At 34.5% G+C, this 27,499-nt stretch overlaps 3 protein-coding genes across 5 annotated transcripts in view; 2 read left to right on the top strand and 1 right to left on the bottom strand.

Moving 5' to 3' along the window:
* LOC128212960 (nipped-B-like protein A) overlaps window positions 1–11,471 on the top strand; it is a 34,883-nt gene extending 23,412 nt beyond the window's left edge. For both annotated transcript variants that reach the window (XM_052918373.1, XM_052918372.1), the window contains 17 exons: window positions 144–284; window positions 639–732; window positions 1,119–1,273; window positions 1,646–1,736; window positions 2,019–2,125; window positions 2,525–2,591; window positions 2,719–2,773; window positions 3,758–3,893; window positions 4,282–4,389; window positions 4,665–4,871; window positions 6,216–6,362; window positions 7,156–7,191; window positions 8,025–8,127; window positions 8,565–8,679; window positions 8,947–9,124; window positions 9,438–9,692; window positions 9,847–11,471. In XM_052918373.1, coding sequence (XP_052774333.1) covers window positions 144–284; window positions 639–732; window positions 1,119–1,273; window positions 1,646–1,736; window positions 2,019–2,125; window positions 2,525–2,591; window positions 2,719–2,773; window positions 3,758–3,893; window positions 4,282–4,389; window positions 4,665–4,871; window positions 6,216–6,362; window positions 7,156–7,191; window positions 8,025–8,127; window positions 8,565–8,679; window positions 8,947–9,124; window positions 9,438–9,692; window positions 9,847–10,191 — 2,340 coding nt within the window. In that variant the 3' untranslated portion in view covers window positions 10,192–11,471. The remainder of the gene's footprint in view (window positions 1–143; window positions 285–638; window positions 733–1,118; window positions 1,274–1,645; window positions 1,737–2,018; window positions 2,126–2,524; window positions 2,592–2,718; window positions 2,774–3,757; window positions 3,894–4,281; window positions 4,390–4,664; window positions 4,872–6,215; window positions 6,363–7,155; window positions 7,192–8,024; window positions 8,128–8,564; window positions 8,680–8,946; window positions 9,125–9,437; window positions 9,693–9,846) is intronic.
* Window positions 1–12,466, bottom strand: part of LOC128212961 (sterol carrier protein 2-like) — a 55,030-nt gene extending 42,564 nt beyond the window's left edge. Inside the window, exon 1 of the mRNA XM_052918378.1 lies at window positions 12,463–12,466. The gene's annotated coding sequence lies outside the window, so the exon portion shown is untranslated. The remainder of the gene's footprint in view (window positions 1–12,462) is intronic.
* Window positions 12,467–15,164: 2,698 nt separating this feature from the next.
* On the top strand, window positions 15,165–27,275 carry LOC128212831 (lymphocyte expansion molecule-like). Of its 2 annotated transcripts, XM_052918175.1 has the most exons (12): window positions 15,165–15,529; window positions 15,957–16,044; window positions 18,289–18,459; window positions 21,154–21,292; window positions 21,678–21,796; window positions 22,045–22,188; window positions 22,454–22,621; window positions 22,826–22,954; window positions 23,262–23,386; window positions 24,390–24,476; window positions 25,139–25,159; window positions 26,934–27,275. In XM_052918175.1, the coding sequence occupies exons 1-11, from the start codon at window positions 15,480–15,482 to the stop codon at window positions 25,149–25,151; spliced, it is 1,233 nt and encodes a 410-aa protein (XP_052774135.1). In that variant the 5' UTR covers window positions 15,165–15,479; the 3' UTR covers window positions 25,152–25,159; window positions 26,934–27,275. The 2 variants fall into 2 exon arrangements, with proteins under 2 accessions (XP_052774135.1, XP_052774134.1); XM_052918174.1 differs by having other exon boundaries at window positions 24,390–27,275.
* Window positions 27,276–27,499: the final 224 nt, after the last annotated feature.

The following is a 27,499-nucleotide window of genomic DNA, read 5'->3' as shown; positions in this document are numbered from 1 at the left end:
GCCCCAAACTGATTTCTGGACCAAGAAAGAACTTCTGGTCAAATCTTTCAATTATTTTCTATCAAGTGACAAACATGTTCATGTAAAGCAGTATTACAAAAAGCATTCTTCATGCAGAAATGTTCTTGCTTCCTATATTGCAGAATCAAGGTGATTTCTATGTGCTCTCCTATGTGGCCAAGATATTGGAACTGGTTATTCCTCTATTGGACCACCCCAGTGAAAACTTCCTCGCCCAAGTCGAGGAGGATATGATCAAACTTATACTTAATCATGGCATGATGGTAGGTATAGGAAATGTTTATGTTTGTTTTTCAGTGTTAATAAAATGAATATTGATCAGCAATGCTTTACCTTGTAATTGATATCATTATTTTATGCCCATCTTTTTAGCTCACCCGAGCACTTACAGCACTAAGTGCTCAAGGTGAGCTATTATGATCGTCCAATGTCTGACATCCAGTGTCAACATTGTTAACCTATAAACATCATGGCCCTCTTGTATTTTTAAACCCTATTTGTATGTGTCTACATGTATATTTGAATATATCTTTATGATGGAAAACAATTTTTGGGAGTATTCTGACTGAAATGACTCGCCTTTCTTTATCAATCATGTACTTGTATTTCTTTTACAGGTGCTAGAAAGCTGTGTTAGCTGTTTAGGTGCTGTTGTAAATAGTGTTAGTCATAATTACCCTTTGGTGAAAGATTGCTTCCAGAAATTCTTTGGTAAGTAAAGAATTATGAAACTTGAACTAAAGCTTTGAACTTCACTGAGGCATTTTAATTAACACACACGGCTGTTTTGAAAGTCATGGAATGGGCACAAGTAGTAGTCTTTGACAATTGAAGTATCTGAATAAATATTTAGCTCACTTTTCTGTTGTGTGAACTTGACATATTGCATAAGAATCGATAAGGAACAGGTTTGGTAGTCAACCATAAGGCTTTAAAAAGAAGAAATTCTATTTTCGTGAAACAATACAAGATTGATGCTTTGAGCCATATATACTATATCTAGCACATTGACTACCAGAGTTATGACATTTGATCTGTAAAAGTGAAGGTCATACTTGACAACAACATACATTACATGTGCATCCTTGTTATTGCAGGTTACCTGTTGAAGTATGAGCAGTTTCACCAGGAGAACCCCACCGTCCCGATTCAAGCAAACAGAAAACCCACTCTTCTCAGGTCCCTCTTCACTGTTGGTCTCATGTGCAAACACTTCAACTTTGATTCAAGCGAACTCAGAGGGGAAGATGAAGTAAGAAACCCAAACTTCTCAAAACACAACAAAAATAGATCAAATTTGCTTGTGCTAAACCTTGGTCACAACTATAAAATACTTTTTAAATAAAATTTATTATACTTACTGCGAAAGATTTGTAGCAAGGCTCATTAATCACTCTCCCTACAATAAGTATTAAGTATTGCCCCTTACAAATAAAAAAAGCATTGGCTTCTGTTTGCATTGCTCTGTCTAATATATGCAGGTCTGCTCATTTCTGAAAGAAGAAATAGAAGATCGAATAACCCTTAAATGATGTAACTCTATTTATAAGTATTACAATAATTTAAGATTGAGTTTTTTTGAGAAAAGTGGTGTTACCGTAAACATTTACATACTTTTTTCCAGATATCATTAAAGGAAAAGATCTTTGATGTGTTAGTATACTTCACCACCCACATAGATGAGAGTGTGCAAGCCATGGCTCTCACTGGGCTAGGTAGGGACTGGGTTTTGTTTATGTTTGTTATAAATTACAGTGTATTTTGCGACATAGTAGTCCACCATTGAATGCTATTGGTAATGACAATTTAATTAAGTGTACAGATGTGTCTTCAAATTGCCTTTTGTAAAACTTGTGTTTAAATTCTTGAAATGCAAGAACAGCAAGATGCTTCTATTCCCATGACTATGAATCATCTATTAACTGTACAATATGTTTCACTATGTGATACCAATACCAGTTATAGAACATATGAATATAAGTTCTGTTTCATTATAGGTTTCTTGGCTGTACGGCACTATGAATACATGCTTGGTAGGACTCTCAAAACTATGTACACAGAACAGCTCACAGATGCCAATGCGTGTCTCAAACTTAAGTGCCAAGTAAGTGCATCACATCACTCAGAAAGTATTCCGTTCCAGTGATTCATATTTCGTAAAATGCATTTAAGGTGGAAAAAGTTGATACATGCGAACCCCATTGGCTTGAACTTCTAGGGACCGGCGAAAAATACCTCGAGCATTGAAAAAATCAAGCCAAGCGGGAGTTTTTACCTTCAGTATATTGAAATGGGTCCATAACATCAAGTTCGAGCCAACGAGGAATTCGAACCAAGCAAGTTAGAGCCAACGGGGTTCGACTTTATTTAAAAAAAAACAAAAACATGACATGTTATTGCATGATGAGCATGAATTTATTAAATTACCTGTCAAATAGCAGTTATATAAAACATTGTTTAAATGTAGGCATATTGTTTTGAATCATTTTGTAATTTATTACAGGTGTTAAAGAATTTGTATCTCTACTTGCTTGAAGAGGAAGTAAGGATGGCCAAATCAGATGCAGAATGTAAGTTGATAGCCATTGTTTGTAGACTCATGCATGTCATAGCTAATGAAATTAAGAAGTTGGAAGTTGTAAAACAATCTGTTTGAATGTAATTCTACATTGTGTGTTGGTATTTGTTTTCTTTCAGGGAAGAAGCATGCAAAGGAGGAGGATTTAAAAGAAATGGGGGATGTGCAATCAGGGTATGTGGAGCTTTTTAACATTAAAAGGTTGATGACATAGCTGATGCATTTACATGAAAAGGCTTAACAACTACAGTTTATGTTGTAAATACTTATTTACCATTAATTACAACAATGCATTTAGGTACAGGGCTCGAATTTAAACTTTTTTCCTACTTGCAATTTCTTGCAAGTGGGTAAATTTTCAACTTACTTTTCAAACAGTGACTTGCTTTTTTCTAAAGTATTAAATTTGGTAATTAAGCTTTATATGCCGAATAATAAAGTAACAAAAGTCAATACAAGTGAGTTCTAGTTAAATGTTTAATGAACAAGTGTCAAACATAACTTACTTCGTAAGAATCCATGACAAAATTCTTTTAATCAATAGAACAATAGACAATTTTTCATTTCACATTATTGAATTAGTCTTAATAAAACTTCTGTCTGACAATGTCAGTGTAACATTCAGGAAAAAACGAAATAGTATTGAATCATACACACAAGCAATGGTTTCTTCTCTTTGCTGTACTTCGCTGCTTGTCAAGGGAGATCACTGTGTTGGAATTTGTGTACTACGTCCTCAAATCAGCACACCCGATCAGTTTTACAAAAGCGTTTAATGTTTACCTGTTATGTGTTGTAATGCATCTTGGCGACATTATATTCCTTGCGAACTCATTACCGTTCGTCCTCTGGTATTTTGTTTTGAAATATAGAACTCTCGAATTTTAGAGAGTAGATTTTTTATGAGGTCGCTATCAGCAAAAATGACTTGCATTTAGCGAGTATGCGAGCTTAAATTCGAGCCCTGAGGTACTTATGTACTGATATCATATATTAACAACATACAATGACCAAAGCTCATATTAAAGTTTACACCAATTAACAATGGGTCCATGGCAAACATTAAGGTCATTAGATGGATGGACATTAAATAGGTACTACAGGATGTTATAAGAGTTCATCACTTCTACTGCATGATCTCTGTTTCTTGTGTTCCAGGATGGCCAGTACAATCATGCAGGTTTACCTGAAGGATGTGCTGGAGGCATTTTTCATTAGCAAGTCGCAGGTTCGACTTGAGGCCCTTAACGTCATACAGCTTGTCCTCCGGCAGGGCCTCATCCATCCAGTACAGGTACACACTCTCTTTGGCACCTTTGAATTTATATGATCTTGTCTGGTGTTTGTTGTTGTTTTAAGGGAAAATGGTCTAAGTAATCCCATAGTGTTGGTGTCAGTATTGTTTTGTTGGCTACAAAATTGTTAACAACATCAATTTTACATATTTCAATGACAATGGGAATTTAAGTAGCATGTCTGTAACTGGCTCAATTATTACTTGACCTGCAATCAACTGAGTAAAACATATTTTTTGTTAAGTGTGCAGTAGGATTTTAATTTGCGTCTTTGTACGAGAGGTGATAAAATTTCTATGGAATTATAATATGTGATCCTTAGTCAAGACTCATTTATAAGGCCAATCATATAATACACATGATAAGAAGTACGTCTTTCTCTTTCAGTGTGTTCCATATCTTATCAGCATGGCAACTGACTCAGAAGCTACAATACGAGTCAAGGCAGAACAACAGTTGCAAGAAATTGAGAAAAAATATCCCGGCTTTATCCATGTAAGTTGCCTACTGATACCTGTACATTGTAGCCACAATGTCTTATATCTCTTGGGTCACAATGTCTTACATCTCTTAAAATGGAGTTGTATTAATATGACAGGAAGTTTTTCTGTGCAAAATCTTCATGATGTGATTGCATATATATACCATTTATTATGTTATTCTTAATTGATTTTAATAAACAACAACATGAAGTTAAAAGTATTATTGCTTTTTATAATCAACCGTCTTTTATTAAATTTTGCATTGTCAAGTGTGATATTTGGTTGCAGATGAAGGCGCTTCAGGGGATAAAGATGTGTTTCCGCCTCCAGGAGCTACTTCAGGGAGAAAGTGGGGATAGTATTGTAAGAGGCCTCCATAATCCCCTTTCAAACAGCTCCAGCCTTAACGCATTCCTTTACAACGTGCTGAGAACTAACCGCTCACATCGCAGAGCTATACTTACGACATTACTCAACCTTCTGGATGATTCTGCAGTAAGTTTCATAGGGGTCCCAAATATTTCCATGGCTTTTAAGATGTACATAAATTTACATTTATTACAATTATGGTAAATCATTGAGTATAGGACACACTTTTTCCCCCCCAGATTTCTTATAAATAAAAGGGGCTTATAAACAGTATTTGGCTTTTGAAGATTTTTCAAATTTTTTCCAAAGTCCAATTGAAGCCGAAATATGTTTGTTTACATTTCACTTCAAAGGGATGTGACTCACATTGATTGATTGATTATAGTTATAACGGCAGTAGAAAAATCGGGTATGGTTAGCATCAGCAGACAACAACAAATCAAAGGGGTTATGTTTCGAAATTGTACGATAATTTTTACGTAGTATGATTCTGTAATTAAAACAAATAGACATGCATCTTGTGAAGTAGCATCATTGAGCACTGTAGATGTGTGAAGGTGTGCAAAACTCCCTCTAGATCTACCTTACAGCGGCTGCCTTACTACCAATATAGTACAAACTATTGCAATGACAGTGTTGTTCGTCCCATTATACCACATGTTTTAGATACTTTAATTAGTTGTTGAGAACATTTAAAAGGGTACAATATACAGCTGTTTCTTATACAATTTGCGGCGACCACAAATAATTTGAGGGCTTTGCGGAGAGCGACATTGGGATGACAGATTTATATTGTTGTTTATTGATTACTTAATACAGTATTGAAATTAACTATAAATGTGCTGTTATTTCAATGTATTTTATCTTTTTTGTACATGTGTTGTACTATTTAATAACCTTTGCCATTTTCAAGATTCAATAAAATTCGTAAAAAGAAATATGGCGGCTGCCGATTTTGACATTTTTTTAATGCGTTCTATATAAATTGTTAGTGGTATTTATTTATTTACTCCTGATTTTTCTATTAATGTTTTTTGCCTGCATGCTTTATATGATAGCGTCCTATACACACTGATTTACTGTGCAGTTATTTCACAACTTATGGTAGATAATGGCAATGAGGGTTTCCCTAGCAATTTTCAGGTGTGACTCCTAAGACCCTCACGGTTGACAAATAGGGTCCCAATAGATCAGTTGATACTCGATGAATTATTATTATGCAGGTCCCAGGGATTCACAATAAGTTATAAATGGGGTAAATCGAGTCGGGACTCGAGGTTTCTACATCAGTGATATCTCTAGCCTAAAATTGGATGATGTCTGCCATAGGGAATATGAAGTTTATTTAACAATAGAGCATTTGTCTGACCTGGTCTTAAACAATTTTCATTGCTTTTAAGGTTGAGAATATTCAGATTATTGTATTTTATTTACATTTGTACCAACAAACAACCATTGTCCTCTCAACAGAGAATCAGTCTTCAAGAGCAGTTATACATAGCAGACAACCTGGCTTTCTTCTTGTACCAGACCCAGGATGAACCTCTCTTTATCATCCACCATATCGACATCCTCGTCTCAGTCTCCGGATCCAACCTCCTACAGTCATTCAGAGAGGTATGTGGCCAAGTGGTGCAATTGTTGTTGGGTAGGGGTCCTAGGAGAAATGTTTGACATTTCAAGCCTGTCCCCTTTTCTGTAAATAACAGTGTATTTTTTCCAGTTGAAGAATCACCATTGATCTGCAAAATGTTTGAGATGGCTCCTTTTAGAATTGTTTTTATGAAAGATTCTTTTTTCTTTAAAGTTTCTAAACAAATAGACAACTGGTCATATGATCTCAAGGCAACTGGTCATATATCAGGGGGAGAACAAGGTTTAAGAATGTCTACAAAAGGAACTATACTTGCATGACTTATGTCAGTCTTAGAATACTGCATGTTTTAATGTGATTATTTCAGAGCATGATTCAATGTGAAGGCTTCGTAAATATTGTGAAGGCTTTGTCAATATGCATGAATGTATGAACAATGTCACAATGTCAAAAACTGAAATGTTCTTCAATCATACAAATGTTTTTTCTTAAAAGAACATAATAATGGAAATAAGTAACTGTGAAACAGGTATAAGTTATTTTCTCTATGCGCATTGATTTATTAACTGTACTACAGTTCTGCGCAGTAGGGGCAACAACAATGTGAAAGAGTTATTTATCTTTCTTTTTTAAAGAAGAAAACAAGGTAAGAGATATGATATGATGACAAAATTCAAATAAAGATAAAAGCGCCTGTATCATATTTGTTGGGAAACGTAAGGCAATGATTGGTTAAAGAAAATTTCAGTTTTTTAGGGTCAACATATTTGATATTTTTATGTTTATGGTTGCTTGACATACTGTTTTACCTTGTAGAGGCTGTTATATGCAGATGGAAAAGGTCCTAAAACGGTATTACACTTACTTTTTGAAGTTCATTCGCCTTTAACTCTTGCATAGATATGTATATCAAGAATTTGGTACATTTTGAATGCAAAGCTGCTCTTTTTTCCTGTTTTGAAAGTAATTGCCAAATATCTCTACTTGTATATATTTGGCGAAATGCCTGCTTTTATTTGTAACTTAAATACTGCATTGAAATCAGTTAAGTCTGATTTCATATCAAATTTAATGACGTTTCCTCATTTGTGGCATAGGAAATAAATAAAACTCAAACAGAGTCTAAACCTCCAAAAAGAAACACACGCTCAAACACAAGGACAATTTCTGAAAAGGTATTTTGTTGAGTTAATCGCACCAGTGGAATTAAGTCCCCACCAAGGCTTAGGCAGTTAATAAAATGCCAACATTTCAAATTGATCGTGCACTTGTTATACATGTAAGTGTCATATTCGTAAATGGCGACCATTATTTAATCAAATATAATTACTTGACTGTTATATACCGGGGTATGTCCACTGGCATAGAACTTGTTTACTTTTTCTTGTTCAATGTTACTTACGTTTGTGTTGAGTCTATATTGCTTATTGTGTTCATTTATTTCATGTTCAGCTTCTACTTGTGTTTCTTGGTTTCTCTTGTATACAGTATGTGATCATTATACAAGTTTTTTGTTTTGTTTTTTGTTTTGTTTTTTGTCGTGTTTTTTTTTTTTAGATGATTACATAAAAATGATTTTGTGAACACATTTAATGACAGCTTCAATTCTTTAAATGATCAAAATATGCTAGCTATTGATGGTTGAGTGTTTAGTTTCCATCATGAGTTGACATATATTATTACAGTTATTGTCCCATCCACATGGTACAGAAAACGGACTACCGAATGATGGCCGACATCATCATCATTTCTACGACGATGATGATGATGACATGAAAACAATGCTAGGTAAGTATTTTGGTAGTTAACATAACACCAGATACTTGTATTCCTTGAAATGATATTTGTTAACAAGTTCAAGAAAACAAATTATGAATTTTATCAATAACATTTATATTAAGGTTAATGATATACTGTTCGATAAGTTATAATATCAGGCCTTAATGTTAAACTGTTTCAGAATAAATTTCAAAACAATTGGCTGATATATGAAATATCTAGCACTTATTCTTCTGCTTTGCAAATGAATTTAGCATTTGAAAGTGTTGAAGCAAGGAATGATAGTAACTATTGGGATCATGCTTTGTTTAACTTATCGACAAAGACAATTTGCTAATTTTATCTGTTAACAGTTGAAAAACTTGCCAACACAATCCCATAGAAGATTAGTTTCATCTTTCCATAAGCGAGACAATTGTTACATAAATCTTATGTTTCCCATTCAGGCCGCCTACCAGAGGACATATCCCCATTGAAGGATATTCTGTGGATTGCCCAGGGCTGTGTTCTCCTTTTATACTTGAAGCAGCACCTCAAGGACATGTACGGATTCACTGACAGGTTTGTAGTCCTAGATGGATGGTTTTCTTAATAAACAAGAAAATGGGCTCCGTCTTTTTTATTTGATGGTATATGCATGTTGAATTCAGTTTGACAGTAGGTAATAAAATCAATTCTCATTTTATAGAGACTATTTCAATACATATACCGGTATTAATGCTTCTGAAACGGTATCAAAAGTGACTTTAGGTTCAAGGAAAATCGTTATTCATGTTTATTATGTTTTGCAGAGTTGACCTTCATATTTAATATACATGTATGTTGCAGTAAAATCCAGAACTACTCTCCAACGGAAGCTGTGAAGGTGTATGATAAGCCCCTGCAGAGGAAGGCCCTGGTCAAGTTTAACCCTGAGTCAGTGTTGAATGTGATACGTGACAAAATCACCAACACTGACAGGTCGTATAAAGAGGAATGTGATAAACTGGTAGAAGATTACCTCAATGTAAGTTCAGAAAAGCAAAAACTGAGGAATAATTTCTTTGTCTGTTTATAATTCCTGCATGCAACTTCTAACTAGAGTTTTAAGAGGCTGTCATTTTGATTTATATAAAATGAATAAATCAAACGTTGCTAACACTGAAACATAAGTATATATTTTCTAAACTGCACATCTGTTATCTTCATGACATTATGTCCAATAGTTTATTGAGGTTGATCATAGCTTTTTAAAATGCTAGTTGGAATAAGTACACATAAATAATTCCACAACATTCGGAACTTTTTGGTATTGATTTTGTACAACTTGACAATTTCAGTTTAAGGATCTCATGTTGAGTGTGGACCCACCTGACGATGATGACAGCGATGAAAACACCGGTCGCCAGTCCCCACAAACCTTATACACCATAAAACAGAAACTTGAGGAAAGCAAACGAAAGATGGAGGTCGGAGGGGGAGATAACTCGCTCGTAAATTCCAACCATGTGGACGGAGAGGCAAGCAATGATGTGGTTATGGTTGACCGAGATGGTGACGCGGAATCGGTCAACCTCAATAAAGAATCTCCCGAGGTAAATATCCAAATATCATGTGATTATCTATAATCCTTAAATGGAATTGCAATGATTGCATTTCAAACTTTTGTCTTAAACCTGCAAGTATTCATTCTTTAAATTGCTAGGTTTCATGGTTATACATAAGCTTAAGATTTTCCTTTTTCTTCAGGAAACTCCCAAACCAAGAATTCCAACTATGATCATATCAACAGCTAAACTACAGACACCTGTAGCGAAAGAAAAGGATCGCAAAAAGGGCTCTCTTGTACGGACTATACGCTTACCTGGGGCTTCTCAGCTCCAGGAGTCAGCCCATAATAACAGCCCAGCCATTCACAGCCATACATCTCACAATTCTTCACACCATTCTTCACACCATTCATCATCCAGATCACATCACAGATCATCAACATCATCATCACATTCTTCACACAAGAAGAAGAAAAAGAAACGGAAAAAATATGGTTCAGACTCTGATGATGATGATGATAGTGACTATGACCCATGTGGTTGAAATTTGGAAAGTGTTCATTCTAGGAATTTTTAAATCAAAAGTGTGATAAGAGTTCAGTTTTAACTGCCAGATTTTACCACTTGATTGATTGGTGCACTATTGTTCTTTGTTGAAAAGTGGAAAATAAAGTGCATATGAGATGGCAAGGAATGGCCGAGGTTTGTGTGATACGGCATAATACTTGAGTCCAAGCAGCAATTAAGAAATATCAGGGTCGGAACAGGATGGAAGAATAAAATAAACTAATTGTTTCATATCGTATACTTTGAAATAATTAAATCTGAATGTTGTTAATTGAAACGTAAAAGTATGTTGCTTAGAGAAGCAGAAGACAATAGAAAACCACATGTTGAGTTCAAGTAGAACTTATGGAGTGAAGGGTAGCATGTTTAAAACCAATATGACATATATGAAATATATGTACAGATATATGTTTCTTCCAAAGACTATCAGATCAGGTCATAATCATTTCTCAGTGTAAAAACCATCCTAAACATGCATTTTATAGTTATACATCATTCTGTAATCATTCAAGTTATACTTTATAAACGTGAAACTGTGATATTTAGCAAAAATATTCTTTTACTATCACATACCTTGCAAAGTCAGTCTGCAAAATACATGTGAATCATTTATTGGTCCATGTCAAACAGTTTTGCATTTTGCTGCCATTTTAGTAATGTGATACTATTTCTAATAGCCATATGATCAAATCAAATCTGACGACAGAATACATGGTATAGCTTAATGACAGTTGAAACAACATGTAAGCATAATTAGGATAAGAATCTTGGAAACCCTTTTGACTGTGGTCACATATGACAGGATGAAAAGAATATATTGACAGTTAACTTCCCATTTAGTTGCATTCAGATTTTAAGTATTTTTAGATGCAAACAAGAGTTTCCATTATATTAACTTAAGTTGTTTTACATATTAATAAATTTTACTTATGTATATGCAAACTGCTGTTGTAAATTAATGGTAAAATTAATTTTAAGTGTAAATGTTAACTACGTTGTCATACAGTGAGCGTCATTTTAGTGTTAGTCAACCTATTTTATTTACTGTTTGTAAATTAAATGTTCATTGTTTAATAACTATCTGTTAATTCATGTTCATCAACAAAATTCACCATTGTTTATTTCGGTATTTATTTATGCTGTTTTTCTATGATTCAAAGTTACTTTCACTCCAAGATTCATTGTTCAAATTCCCATAAGTTCTGCAAAATGCAGCTAAATTTATAAAATGAGCAAAAAATAAAAAGATAAAAACTGTCTTTTGTTATCTTTTATTACAGTGCAAGGTAGTACCCCCCATTACTGTTTTTTTTTTAAAAAACAAACTTTTAAAACTGGCAAATTAGCAGATTCAATACATGTTTCATGAAAGAGATGTCAACAGCAACTGAGCATGCATAATATTTGATCAGCAACTGGATATTAGTTCACTCATCAGTTCACTCATTGACTGGGAAATTTCTCCATGAATTGAAATATAATGAATTAAGTTTTTACATATGCTTAAAAACGTCGAGTAAAGCTTAAACATGTTGGATGAAAAATATTTGTTGAGTTAAAACTGGTTTATCTGATGATATACAGTAAACAAAACCAAAACAGGAACTGACCTTCAACAATTTGATTGTGATTTGCAAAGAAAATCCACTGCAATGAAATTTTGTAAGAACTTGCTATTGGATAAATTGCATCCTCTGATATGAAACTACATGTATATTTGACGTAATTTCCAGGCAGGACTTGGATCATATGAACAGGTTTTTAGCTCCACTGGCCGAAGGCCATGGAGCTTATGTCGTCACAGATTGTCCGTCGTGAGTGCGTGCGTGCGTAAACTTTTACTTTAAACGACATCTCCTCTGAAACTGATAAGCGGATTTTGACAAAACTTCACAGGAATGTTCCTTTGGTGGTCCTTTACCAAAATTGCTCAAATGGTTCCGGTCCATTGCACAATATGGCCGCCAGAGCTAAAAATAGCAAAATCTTTAAACGACATCTCCTCTGAAACGGTTTGGCAGATTTTGATGAAACTTGACAGTAATGTTCCTTGGGTGGTCCTTTATTAAAATTGCTCAAATGGTTCTGGTCCATTGCACAATATGGCCGCCACAGCTAAAAATAGCAAAATCTTTAAACGACATCTCCTCTGAAACGGATAGGCAGATTTTGATGAAACTTGACAGAATTGTTCCTTGGGTGGTCCTTAACCAAAATTGCTCAAATGGTTCCGGTCCGCTGCACAACATGGCTGCCAGGGCAAAAAAATAGAAAAACCTTTAAAGAACATCTTATCAGAAACCGATGATCAGATTTTGATGAAACTTAACAGAAATGTTCCTTGGATGGTCCTTTATCAAATTTGCTTCAATGGTTTCGGTCCACTGCACAAGATGGCCCCCAGAGGTAAAAATAGAAAAACCTTTAAACGACTTCTCCTCAGAAACCGATGATCGTATTGCAATGAAACTTGACAGAAATGTTACTTGGGTAGTCCTTAACCAAAATAGCCCAAACAGTTCTGGTCTGCTGCACAACATGGGCACCAGAGCTAAGAATAGAAAAAAACGTTCAACTACATCTTCTCAGAAACCGATTATCAGATTTTGATGAAACTTTACATAAATGTTCATCGGGATGCCCTTTAACCAAAATTGCCCAAATGGTTCCGGTCCGCTGCACAACATGGCTGCGAGAGTTAAAAATAGAAAAACCTTTAAGGACTTCTCGTCCGCAGTCTTCACGAAAAACATTTTAACCTACTAGCCAGTTGGACTAGCATAATGGCATATTTTACTAGTCCGAATGACAATATAGTAGTCCGACTATTTTGCCACATTATAAAACTGTATGCTTGAGGTAAATACCTATTTCAATTGAGCAGCTTGCAGTTTGAGTAAACATTTCTTTATTATGATGCTCATGCAGTGATAGGGAGTGACATCCTTCTGTTGGGAATAGTGCTCCTTGTTTTTCAGAACCTATGGGTACTATGTAAAAACAAAAGGCATCTTGCTTGAATAGACTGTAATAATATCAACATGGTTAGAAAAGAAATGCCATGCTTTAATAGCTTTGATTACATTTTACTACTGAATTACCTCCCTTTAATAGAAAAAAAAATAATGTCTTAATTTTTCACGTATAGCATCTTTAAATAATTTTTAAACAATAATAAACCAAAGCCATCTTTCCTGCTAGGTATCACATGACATGTGCTGTGTGGGTACACCTGACAACCAGTCTGAAACTGATTTACCACAATTATGATTATATAGCAGTTCTGATAAATCAAAAGTGATAACAAAAAAGAACAATTCCAAGGTTTATTTATTGTTTTGCGATCTTCTGATCCTTTGTACAAAGCAAACGACGTCTCCATTTCCATTTGGAAAACAATGGTTTGTAATTTTTAGCTCGCCTGTCATATGACAAGACAAGATTACATGTTAGTCAATCGTCAGTCCACAAATTGCCTGCGTCACAATTTTGACATAATCTTTATGAGACTTAATAACAAGGGTCATCTCAACAAAATCTTTGACAAAATGGTTCCGTTCCGCTGCACAACATGGCAGCCAGAGCTAAAAATAGGAAAAACCTTTACACCACTTCTCCTCAGAAACCGATGATCAGATTTTGATGAAACTTGACAGAAATGTTCCTTGGGTGGTCATTAACAAAAATTTGTTAAATGGTTCCAGTCCACTGCACACCATGGCTGCCAGAGCTAAAAAATAAAAAAACTTTATACGACTTGTCGTCGAAACCGATGACCTTTTTTCGATAAAACTTGACAGAAATGTTTGTTTGGTGCTCCTTTACTCAAATTGCCCAAATCATTTCGGTCCACTGCACAACATGGCAGCCAGAGCTATTAAAGTAAAAATTTTTTTTAAATAACTTCTCCTCAAAAATTGATGATTGTATTTCTATGAAACTTGAAGAAAATGTTCGTTAGGTGGTCTTTGCTTGAACCTTTTGGCCAGTGGAGCACAGGCACTGATGTGCCTCTTGTTTTTCAAAAACTAGACCCACCAGTGCATCAAGTATAACAACTAAGTACTGAATAGCATCATTACAAAGAAAGCTGATCATTACAACACCAATCATACAATTTCATTCAATACTGCAATTACATCTACTTCTATCAAACATCAACACGGGGCAGTAACAAATATTATTTTTTTTCTAGCCTTTAGAGTACTGTATAAATATATACTTAATAGGCTAGAAAAATCAGAAATAAAAGTGACACTGAAATAGACAATGTGTAAAGAATAAACTACTACTGCAAGGAAACATTTAAATATCCAAAATCTATGATGGCGTTTTTTTCGGTACTTTGTGCTTAAACAAAATCTTTTGCTCCCAAGTCTTGATTCTCATTTCAGCATATACTTTATAATCAATTTTGTCAACATAGTATAGATATAACAGGCAGAATCTTCTTAAGGAAAAAGCTGTTAACTTGTTTTTTGCACCAAAATCCACACAAAATGGGGTTTTGTACAGACTCCAATCTAGATTCAATGAGTTTATGCACGATATTTCGTGAAATGGTATACAAGACGATAACCATGGATTAGTGTTTTTTAGATTTTTTAAAACATGACCTTCTTTTTGATGTAATTGTGAATTAAATGTTTGCCGTTATCATTCCGTTTTACCCTCGACTTTTTTCCTTAATGTAATTAATTGTTTCAAGTTTCAAGACGCATATGCTTAAAGATTGATAGACTAAACTTTTATAACTTATCATATAATGGAAAGGTTTGTCTTCTTTCACGTTGTCCAGGGGTAAATTTGTCAGATTAGCGTCACTTTAAGTCAGTTTTAATTGTCTGGTACGAACACTGTGGTACGAGTGTTCGTAGGTACGAATGGATCGATTGAGTTGCCTCCCTTTAGAATACTCTTCAACGAGGATCCCCTCTTGATAATGGAAAACCCTACATTAAAACAATTATTTCCTTAAATGCATTCCTCGATTTTACTACTGTTAGTGAGTCTAGCAAATTAGTATTCACCAATTTAAAAATAACTTATATTATTCGATAGAATTGTCCTCTTGTTTATAATTTTGCATGGACTGTCGCACAAACGGAGATTTCGATCTCTGAAGAGGATAGCGTCACGTTGCCATGTGACAACGGTGATAGTTCTTCAGGACTTTTTGTGATAGTATTTCCCGCAATAAAGATGTAGTGTAAAATATATTCAGTGCAATCTATTCTAACCTAATGACCTAAAACAATTGAAAAAATGGCAGAAAAAAAGTTCAAAGGATCTCCATTTGGGACCCAAACCGCAAGGTAAGTTTTCCTGTAGTGTATCGATAAGTGTAGGAAGTGAACTTAGAATAAGGCCACAATTAAAAATCATTGTGTGTACCATAAATTTACATTAAAAGACACCCAATGTGTTTCCAATGATCTTAGGCATTGACCGAAGTGGCAGCATTGCAAAGAAACATTAAAATATCCAAATTAAAACATTTTTTCTGAACACCCATGTATAGTATTGTGCATCAAAATTTAATAATCAAAATGGTTTAATAAATAACTAATTATTAAATTAATAAAAGAAGTTACAATTCCATTCAAGAAGCCATCCAATTTCTTTTGTTTCCAAAAAATTACCAGCTACATTGTTTTAAAATGATGTTTGGCTTATTAATGACAGTTTTTATCTTGTAATGAATTGCACTTGGTGATATGCATACATGTGTATGAATTGCAGGTTTGATGTCTCTGGTGTTCATCCTAAAAAAAAGATGCCAGGCACTTTTACAGAAATTCCTTATGACAAAAAGTCTATTGAAGAACTGGTAGGTTACACATTTCACTTTTGTTATTTTAGCCACCTCTTAAATTTTAAAAGGTAGCTGTAGTAAATATAAATACCTCACAATGCATTCATTTTAACAAATTGAGAGGATAATTTTTTTTATGGTTGTGGGGTATAGTGCACAGACTAATGCACTAGTCCATTGTAACCACGGCCCCTCCAGGTCCAGCGAATAGCGGGGACTTTGACTTTCGGTCCAGCCAAGCATGGGTAAAAACCCCGCCCGGCGGGGACGAACTGATGGTTAAATCCCCGCCAAATGCCCCCGCACCCCAGGGACCCTAAGTAAGGCACATTCCCCGCTATATATGGCGCGAATACAAAACCAGCGCATTCACCCGGCACTGCGGGGCCACCTGGAAGGTAAAAACACGGCCCATTTCCCCGGCTATCCCCGGTATACCCCCGGATCTTGGGGGGCCGTGGTTACAATTGACTGGTGCATAACTCTGCTTAGTGCTACTCTGGTTCTTTAACATGCACCATATTTTAGCACCACAGGACCCTAGTTGTATGTCCCTCCTCAAAGACAAAGATAACATTTCTTAGTGAAACCTGTGACCTCAAGCTTTATAAGAAGGCTATACTACTTACTCAGCGTTGGTGTCCAGTTGAAGTTTTAGGACAAGTTGCTTTCACTTATAACTACAATACTCTTCATTCAATTCTCTTAATACTTCAAACAGTTGTTCAGGACCATCACACACTGAGTATACATAACTCCATAATTATCCTAAATACAAAATTTGGCCCTGATTGACTTTGGAACTTGGGTTAAAGTTTTAGGGCACATTGTTGCAGGTTAAATTTTTTGTGGAAAGTTTGGTTTTTTTCTAATAACTTCTATGTCCTTCATTCAATTGACTTAATACTTCACACAATTATTGACGGATATCTTATAATTAGGTAACTTTACACCATTTTATCTTAATAAAAATTATGGCCCCTGATTGACTAAAAAGATTTTGTTAAAGATTTTGGGCAACTTTGGCTTTTAACTTTGATCTCATATACTGTTCATTCAATGGCCTTCATACATTACACAGAAGTTCAGTTACATAACTCCATATTAATCCTAAATAAAAATTATGGCCCTTGATTGACCTTTTTTATGGTTTATGACAGGCACATTTTTATATTTTAATCAAGGTTTTCACAATGAGAAACCTGGTAATTAGAATGATGTACGTCATTGTTCAGGCAGGCTGGCAGGAGGGCTGTGTCAAACTCACCTATGTTATCAAATAAATTTAGTTAGGTTTGACATAAAGGGACCAAACTTGGTAAATAGGAAGAGTTTTTGGAGACCTTTCATGGGATTGCATTTGGGGCCCCAGGGGTCAAGGTCACTGTCACTTAAATAGAAAAATGATTGGTTCTGAATAACTTTAGTTAGGGTTGACATATGGCAACCAAACTTGGTATAATTATTATATAAAGAGTTTATGAAGACCTTTCATTGCATTGCGTTCCTAGGGTCAAGGTCACTGTTACTATGAATAGATGAACTGTTTGGTACTGAATAATTTTAGTTAGGGATGACAGATTGTGACCAAACTTGGTATGTAGGAAGAGTTAATTGAGGACTTCCATTAGATTGTATTTTGAGCCCGTAGGGTCAAGGTCAAGGTCACTGCTACTGGAAATAGAAAAGCAGTTGAAACTGATTCTTACAACAAAGGCTGAAGATCTTCTGTCAATCAGTGAAAACCTGGTTTCATTGCATTGCTGCATTTCTTGTATATTCTTTAATTTGACTTTTATAATTGCTTTTGATAGGCACATATTACATCATTATTGAATTTATTTCTAAGACAAATGGGCGTAAAGTCGAGCGCACTGTCCTATGACAGCACTTATTTGTCTGTTGAATGTCTTACCACTAGACTATGGATCTGTTTATTGTTAAGAAAATTAAACATGAGAGAAGAAAAAAAGTTTGTTAACTGATTAGAAAAAGTCAACTGGTTGCTTTTGGTTGTTACTGTATTTGCTGTTAGTATTGACTCTCCTGTTGACTCTCCAGTTTGCTTCAAATTCGAAGTCAGGAAAGCCCTCCAAAGGGCTTTTAAAAAGCCAGTTTTGCTTCTGCTGCAGGTTGCTTGACCCCCTAAATTGACCTAAATGGTTCCAGTCCTTCAGCTGCCAGGTAAATCACATCCCTGATAATGAAAGACTTTAATAATTGCAATATGATATTAATCTATGATTTCACTGTTTGCAGAACCGGCGCATGGGCCCTGGATCGTACTATGTGGATGTTGGTGGGTTCAACAGAAAGAGTGTTGAGGAGCGGTCATCAGGGCCGGGCTGGTCTCGCGCACATGAGGTGGAAAGGATGGCCGCCCTACCACACCTTCTCCACAAAGAACAGTGGGAACTGAAAAAGGAATTGGTAGGGACTGTTTATAAATGTTTGTGTAATATGATAGTTGCTGTTTACCCGGTATCTAATGTTTTTAATTACACGCTATTGTGATCTTCTGATTATCAAATATTTTCATCATTATTGTTGGGGATGCTGGTTAAGCTTAGCTTAAAAAAAACTTGAAAGTTTGCTTTTGCTAGAAGGTAGTTTTCAGATGCATTTGTCTTGGCTCCTATATTTTTTATTAACATTACCGGTAATAATTTATAAATTCAGACAGTATAGGTCACTAGATGTAGCCTGTCTGGTGGAATAGAAATTTGAGTTCAATATTAACAAATTATTATTTGATGTAGAATAATTTAAGCACTGTCTACATTTGTTTAGCTCTTAACAGTAAGGCTTAAATTCTCAACATGTTTGTTTTAGGTATGTTAACACAACATATTAGATCACCCGAAGTGTGCTTATGCAGATAAAGGGGTTTACATTTGTGTCATTGATTGATCAGGTTTTAAATGTTTTGACTGAAATGTTTTCCATTCAACAAGCATTAAGTAAATATAACCAATTTGAAACTAGTAATTGAAATATGTTTTAAGACGTCGACCAGAACTAATAGCTATTATAAAAATGTATTCTGTTGATTAATGTGAAGTGATCTACATCTTTAAAAGAGAAAATCAATGCCCTTAATGGCCGAGCTGCCAGTATTTACATTTCACATGGAACTGAATGCAACATGTATAATACATGGAGATAAGACTTCAAAGCTACCTAATATCAGATTGATATAAATATCGTTTCGATTGTATCTTATTCCCTTTATGAATTTAGACAGATTGATCAATATCAGCAAACTAACAATAGGTCAAGGCAGTGGTTAGTGGTTTAATTGAATTTTCAGATGCTAAAATTGCCAATGATTAAAATGAGAAATACACTGGGTGAAAATGGAACTGTAATTCATATACAATTTGAATCAATTGGAAGAAATTGTTACTATATTTCAACTATTTTGAATATCTTCAATTCTTACAGCAATATATATTGCCAATCAATAGAAACAAGCTCAGTCATCTGGATAATATCATTCCCAGTTTTAATTGAGTGTAGAAGCTTTGATACCGCTGCCTCAAGAATCTCAGAAATTTAATTACATGTGAAAGTAAATCAATAATCAATAGTTAACTGAACGCAAAGAAATGTTTAATTAATGATCATTATGAAAAATATTTACCTTCCTTTGCCATATTTTCTATGATTATCTCACACAAGGTTTTATAAGATAGGAGGTAAAAGATTACTTATAAGAAGGCTGATGGTCCATCTATAATGGTTGGTTTTATGGTTTAACAATACTGTTCAATTTTTGAATTTCATGATATATTCACCAAGACCTGGTTCTGTTAAAGTTAATCACATTAAATATTTAGAAAGATATTTATGGTATTTTAAAGGTGTTTTAGATTTTTTTTTTAAAGTTCATTAAATATACTGGTAGATCCTATTAAATGATTAAGATAATCTTAAATGTGCCATTGAAAAAAATCATAAATATTGATTTGACAAAATAATTATACTTCGATATAGTAAATTTATCTGCAAAATGTTATTAAAGACATTCAGATCTTATGAAAGAAGAAGAAAGGGCCATGATAAATATTACTTTTTACATGATGATTGACTTAATAGATTTTATTTCAATTATTATTTCAGTCAGTCTTGTCTCCTGCTATCACCATTAAATAAAGGTCAAGTGTGACTTTGGAAAATCCAGTCTTACTGGAGTTAAGGCCTATTTTCAACTTTAAATTTTTCCAAAAATATGGTATCCGAACATTTACTCATGAAACAGTTGTCCAATTTAAAAAATATTTGGAAAACAGCATAATATACAGGTCAAGTTCGACCTTGGTTTCAATCAACCCCATGTTTGAAGGAACTATGGGCCCTTCTGAAAGAAATAGTTGACCATTCCTGCGTCCAGGTAGCGTGTGGCTGTATTTGTCACTCATGTGACAGCTCTGGATATTGATCCGTTATATTAAATTCTAATCAAAATAAAAAAAAAATATATATATTTATATGTCATTTTATCATTCAAAACATTTACTAAACTTGTGGTGTATAAATTAATTAGGTCCCACCAAAAAATGTGCACAATTAAATAACATGATTCTATTTTTAAACTTCCCAAATTACCTCCCTTGATAAAACTGCGGTAGTGTTGTATTAAATATTCAAGAAAGGGAGTGAACATCTCAAATTAGTTGATGGGAACATATTTGTACCTATTTAAATAACCGAAATCCTGCGAGCCATGCTCCATTGACATGTATTTGTTTAGAAAAGTTTTATTGATGTTTTATAATTTTGCTTTGTCATATTAGCAATTAAACTTGTGTAGAATGCAAAAAAAACTTTCTTTTTAAGCCATACTACTAAACATACATGCTTTTATTGATAATGAAATCCCCATGCTTTACCTTCACACATGATTACTAAAAAATGTATATGATTATAATTCAATACAAATTGAAACATCTCAAAGAAAATGCTTATGATCTACCAAGAGCAACTGTATGGCTCATATTTGCATAGTTATAGAATGAGTTATCGGTATAACATGCCTTAAAAATGCCCTTCCTGTTCAATAATCAGTATGTTACATAAATAAGCAAATCATTTTTACTGCATGTTATTATTGTTTTTATTCAGGTTCGTAAGCTGGGTCCGGGGTCGTATGAGATCAAGGATTTTCTGGAGTCTTCAGACTTGAAACCACGCAGTGCTCTCGGAATCTGTGAGACTCGGGCAACCCGCTTTAAGGAACAGCAGAGTGAGGTACCGGGACCAGGTGAGATGCTCTTACAGGAACAAGTCAAATTAGGAGTGTCAGTTTTCTTTTAAAAGGTTTGGGCTATAGTATGCCTCTTCCCTATTGCTCAATTTGAAAAATAAATCCTGCCATACAAGGTGGTGCTTTGTGTTAGACTATTTGTGAAGGGTGATCCTGAGCAACCAGGGTGCCTTTGTCTACATTGACATCAGATACTGTAGGTGGAGCGGCAGGCCGCTCCTGAATGCCAGCAAGCGCGTAACAGTACTAATATAGTGATGCAGCCCATGAGAGTAGGAAACAATAGTCTGTATCCAGTAAACACAAAAAAATCAAATCCCTGTTTGAAGTAGAGAGACGCGGTAGTTTTATGATTTAAAGTTTTTGTTTATCTCTTTCCTAGGTACCTATGGTGATGGGGGTATTCCCCATGCTGCCAAGGAGGCGAAGGAACAGATTTCAACATCAACAATTGGGATGCTGGATGCTGGATCCTCCACGCCCAGGAATCTTCCCTCTGTTGTGAGTAGACTCACCCATGATTTGTACAGTTCCGATTAAATGAATTAAAATATATATTTCTTTGTCTTTTTAAGAGTGCTTTTTTGCATTCTGTACAAAAAAAACTGTCCGAGCCCAGACTATAAATCGAAAGAATGTGTGTAATTGGGGATGGATGACATGTAGTGTGTTCCCAATGGAATTTTGAAATAAAATTTGTGCTGATGCATCTATCTGCAAGTATTTTTCTAAACTTGTCATTTTTTCAGGGTTCCAAGTTGGGTCCAGGGACATACAACTTCAAGAGCTTTGCAGAGGAGCGTGTAAACAAAGTGACGAGTTTACGAGGCCCCTATGACCTGTTTTCTGGGGACAGGAATAAACCCATCACTGTTGGATATCTTGCTGCTCCTGTATGTTTTATCACAATGAGATACCAAAAACATTAGCTTCATCATTAGGCTTTATTTATATACTTTGATTAAGCACTTTTATGATGTCCTCTTACTGGGGTCCTTTTAGCTGTCCTAGACACACAACAGAGTAGATTTTGAAGCTCCATTCTAATGTGGACTTGAACTTAAATCAGCTTTCAGATGATTGGTTTGCAAATTTAATGATAAGCCAACCATTATGTTCTTTCAACACTTGTCAAGACAAGTTATTTTTTCATCCTAGAAATTAGCCAATCTGGGCCCAGGCCAATACCAGCTCAAGTCTTTTGTTGATGACTGGGACACAATCCATCGCAATCGCCAGGGCAGGTTTGGAAAAGTTTCGCAATACCCTGAGCGTCCAACAGAGCGCGTCTTCTGCAGCACCCTTTCACAGTGCCCAAAGGAAACGGTAAGAATGCTACTTGCCTTTAAGCATATACTGAATTTCAACTTTCCACAATGATTTTGAATTGATAAGATTTTAGTATTAAAATTGATATTAAAATCTGAACCAGATAGCAACTTGGTATCACATATAATGATGATTAAATGAAGTAATTTAACTCTCATGTTCTTAACATCATTAAATGTGTATAATACTGTATGATTACAGATCCAGCCGGGCCCAGGTCAATATGAGCCTGGGCAGTTGTCGAAGCCAGAGTCTAAGAAACCCCCTGGCTTCCTCTCCACGGCACAGAGGAACGACAAACTCTCACAGAAATTCTTCACCAGGAACTTCGTAAGTCACCTGTCTGGCAGTTGGGAGTTAATCTAAAATATGTTTTTATACAAGGAATGGCTAGGGATAAAGTTCTATCTTTGGTAAATGTTCTTTTGACTTTTCCTTGTTTGAACTAGCTGAATCAATCAAACCTACATTTGTTTTATGTAACTCATGGTTCAGAAATCCATCTATTAATGGTTGAAATGTTTTTTTAGACCTTATATTGTATAGGAATGCGTTCCTGTTAAAGGTAGAATTTATATGAGGAACAAAAGATCTCGTGTGATATTAGAATAAGAATATTTTTGTACATCAACAACAGAACCCAGTTGGCCCTGGTCGGTACGATGTGCAGAAGTGGGAGGAGGCCCAACACAAGAATGGTCATCAGAGTGTCTTCCTTGCCAAGACGGGCAAACTCTCACTCACTATGGAGAAATTCCTCAAGTATGTCCACCTGGAGTTGTCCTTTCCTATGTCTTTCTGTCTATATTTATTTGATCTTGTCTATAGAACTATATACTGCCTGTATACTATTATAACCCCGTCTTGAACTTTGTACACCAAAATATATTTAAATAAATGTGAGTAACATTACATTAAACAATTTTAAGTAGAGTGACAATTTATGATTGTTTTGATAATTCATAATACACAAATATAACAGTACAATATATTATGCTCTCTTTTTAATGAAAAATTGAATAGAAAACAATTTGTTTTCCTGTAAATCAACGAAAAAGTAACAATCTCGGTCATTAACATTATGACATGCAAGTCAATTCACATGTGTATGTAGAAAAATATTCAACTTGTGCCCTAGGAAACAAGATAAGGAGACAAGTATGAATCGATCAAAGACAAAAATGTCAGAAACCGCAGCCTAAATGCTTATCAGCTGACCTATATACTCAGTCAGGTTCTTTTTAGTTTCCCCCAGTTTAAGTAATTTTTAATTTGTCTTAATAACCTGTCACTAATATACCGGTACCATGATGAAAGTCATTTGACCTTTATTAAGCACAAAACTTTCACAAAGTTTATATCAATTTCTTCCTTATAGTTGTATTAACAGTTACATTTTCAAAGTCTGACACTAGAATAACATATTCCTGTTGCTCAATGTTACAAAACAGTTTTAATGTCTTATCCTTTCTAATCTGCCCTTTGTTAACTTCTTTGATCCGCCTCACAAAAACAACAGAAGTATTCAATTGCATGTATTGTAACATACCTGGGTAATTAAAAACAAAGAACTGTTGCTATGATATTTCAATCGAAATAAAATATTTACCACAAAGTGAGCGTCTATAACATTATTTATTTCATCCCCTCTTAAACTGACTAGCACAACCTGCTGCCAATGTAGCTATAATATTTGTTGCTATTTAATTTCATTGCCTTTGTTATGGAAAATTACATGTATCTTTACAATAGCAATCATTTTCAGGGAGCGTGTAAGAGCAAAGGATGTTCGTGTAGAAGACAGAGTATTCCTCGTTCCCCCCCAGGGGCCTCCTGGATACGACCTTCCAAGGTCAAACACGCAGGAAAACTTTGTAAAACGACGGGCAATAACTATAGCTTAATTGTTCACTGCCAAATTAAAATAAACTTCCTAGAACTTCTAACTTTTTACTGATTCTTGCCTATATTATGCAAGCCAACATTTATTTGACAAAATTAGCAACATAAATTGTTGTTATTAGTGCCTTTTTCCCCCATCTTTTACTGTGAAAAATAAGCTTGTGTTCACCAAGATATTGTCCTGTCTCAAAATGTGTGTGCTGTTAAATCATCGAGTCTCAGGCCCTGTACAATGTTTCATGTAGACATTGTTTTGTTCATGTACATTGTTTTGTTTCAACATATACAATCATGTAAAAAATCATATGAACCTGAAATAATATTGATAGGCATAGTAACAAACGTTATTCATACACATAACCCTTTAAAAACAATTGCTATTTTTATGAGTTTTACAATTTTGATGAAATTAATATAAATTCCTTTTTCACAACTATTAAAGTTATTGAAAATAACAAAGCAGTACATATAAGTATGAATGTAAGAAATAATGCGTTCAGTATTATTTTGTGTCACAGTATTAATTGTTAAAGCAGTAACTCTTAGAACAAATTTATAAATTGAATTGTTGTCTATTATAATGTTTTGTTATATTGTTATCTATATTTACAGAATTCAATTCTGAAGTTATGAGTAGGTACTATAATGTTGTATACATTCCGGGTGTCTTTGTTTGCTCAGTCTAGGTTTTGTTGTTGTAAGTATTGTTTTGGCTCGCGTTGTGATTTTACTAGAATCATTTAGTCGAGTACAGTGCCTCAACTGTTTCTGTACGCTATTTAGATACAATAACAGTATAGAATTTTAGCCAGATTTTAACAGGGTGCTGCAGAAGAGGGACAGGGTGCCAAGGGATAAAAGGGCACATAGTATCAGGCTGTGATAGAACTTGAACATTATGAAATTGACAGAAAGTGTTACGAACTTCGTTATATTTTAATATACCAGTAACATATCAACTGCTAAATAGGTCAACTTTGTATGTATTTATATTCATATTGTAAGTTTTAGTTAAAATAAAAGAAACATTTGGTTATCTATAGTATTTAATTCTATGAAGGCAATGAAGGGTGCTATTTTTTTGATAGTATCTTTCTGCCCTCATAGAGACCAGTTTAAAAGAACGGGGTGCAGCACCCTTCCATTACTCCTGATCTGAAACCCTTAAGTACACCAAAGGGAACCAATGTTTGGGTGTTAAATGTTTAACAAGTAGTAATTTTCTGTTAAACATTTCATTAAGAAATCTTTGTTGGACAGTTGTAAATCATTAAATTTCAAATTTCATTCTTCCAAACAAACCATGTTTGGGTATTTTAAAATGTTTGCAGTTTTCTGCTGTTGTTGTTATGTCAGTGATCCCTCTGAATGTTTGTATGGTAGTAGCTGCTTTAAACCACGAGATTAACACATACAGTATTGTTGTTTTTGGTGCACCAGTATTATATATACAATTGTTGTGAACATTTTGTAGTAAAATTAGTGGCAAATTTAGCACTGTCTAAATGTTGTTGTTTTTTAAGTTAGAGGATCATTATCTGTGTTTATCCACTAGGTTTTATATTCACATGTCAGGAAATTTCTTTTAGGCTCTTATGTTTTTTTGAAAACAAGTATTTGATGTAAAACTAAAAGTATTTGTTGGTTTGATTTTTACAATTGAAAAAGCATGTGGTACTTTTTGAGTTTTAGCACTGTTCACAAATTCTCAATCTGATTCTCAGCAGCAGAGACTTTGTGAAATAATAGACCTGGAGAGGTGAGTTTCGAAAATTGCCGTGCAAGGATGAGAATTTAAGAACTTTTCTCTGTTATTTTGCAATATGTAGCACACAAGCAGAATTTGGTTTGTTTTCTTTCATCTGGAACTTGTATCATTTGTATTACAGCAGGCTTTCCAGCATTCCTACTTGACTCTTCCTACATTTTTTCCATCCTTTTCTTATTAGCTCGTCTGTTTTTCGAAGAAAAAAAGTCGAGTTATTGTGATAGCCTTGGCGTCGTCTGCGTCGTCGTCGTCGTCCAAAAACTTTAACCTTACCTCATAACTCAGACGAGCGTTGGCACCCACTCCGCGGTGCTCTTGTTAAAACCTATGATTCCTTCTTTTTTGTGCGGAAAATGTTGAAATATATAGATCAATTTTTATCTTTATTAATGAATTTTGTTCACCGATTACCTCAGGAGTCCAAACTAATCAATTTAAACATTGCCAACCTGAGATAGTTATAAACTCTTGTGACAAAAACTTCTTTCTTCCATATTGTCCAAGTTGATTCTTACTTTTCTACGGGATACTGCTGGAGAACCTGTAAACTTACAAAACGTTTTTAATAATGCTCGAGTTTTATTTAAATGATCATAATTGTAAATGATCATAATTGTAAATTGTATATATATTTTTCAGAGGCATACGCTATTAACTGGATCATCTATTCTCATAAACATGTGACAGAAACCATTAAAATGCTGTGGGACTAGATATAAGGAGAAGCTTCCCCGACTAATTTTTATTATCTGTGTATTATGACAATATGTGCAAAGCTGTTTTCTGCCGCCTTATTCTGCTTTTATAACCCAGTTTTCTGTCTGTGATATTTTGTTCCACGAACTTGTTTTGTATTCAGTATTTACAATTATATGCAATGTTGAATTGTTGACAGAAGTAATTTTTGCTCCAGTTTGTGTTATTGTTTTTATCATTTTATTGTGTGCATTATTGAGTGATAATACATTTGGAAAAAAAATATTTTCATTGTTTTTGTATTTAGATCAGTTTCAAGTTATTATTGATTTCGAATTACTGATGGAAAGTGGCATTTAAAATGCACTCTTACTCCCAGGAGATATACGGTACCACATTTAATAATATTGCTTCAATATTACAAAATAGAAAAAGGATGAATAAATGTCGAAAATAATGGTTCTAATGAAGGATACCGAGTTTAATTGGAAAGAAATTCGCATAAAAAA

The sequence above is a fragment of the Mya arenaria genome, chromosome 13 (genome assembly GCF_026914265.1).
Source record: "Mya arenaria isolate MELC-2E11 chromosome 13, ASM2691426v1".
NCBI classification, from domain to species: Eukaryota; Metazoa; Mollusca; class Bivalvia; order Myida; family Myidae; genus Mya; species Mya arenaria.
Note: the sequence above shows the minus strand (reverse complement) of the source record. Positions and strands in the feature narration are given on the sequence as shown.

What these genes read in the sequence shown, in the direction of transcription:
- LOC128212831 (XM_052918174.1), top strand. Translation starts at nt 15,480, where the DNA reads ATGGCAGAAAAAAAGTTCAAAGGATCTCCATTTGGGACCCAAACCGCA. An exon ending in AAAAGTCTATTGAAGAACTG is followed by an intron (nt 16,045 to 18,288) that starts GTAGGTTACACA and finishes CACTGTTTGCAG; the next exon opens with AACCGGCGCATGGGCCCTGG. An exon ending in ACTATGGAGAAATTCCTCAA is followed by an intron (nt 23,387 to 24,389) that starts GTATGTCCACCT and finishes AATCATTTTCAG; the next exon opens with GGAGCGTGTAAGAGCAAAGG.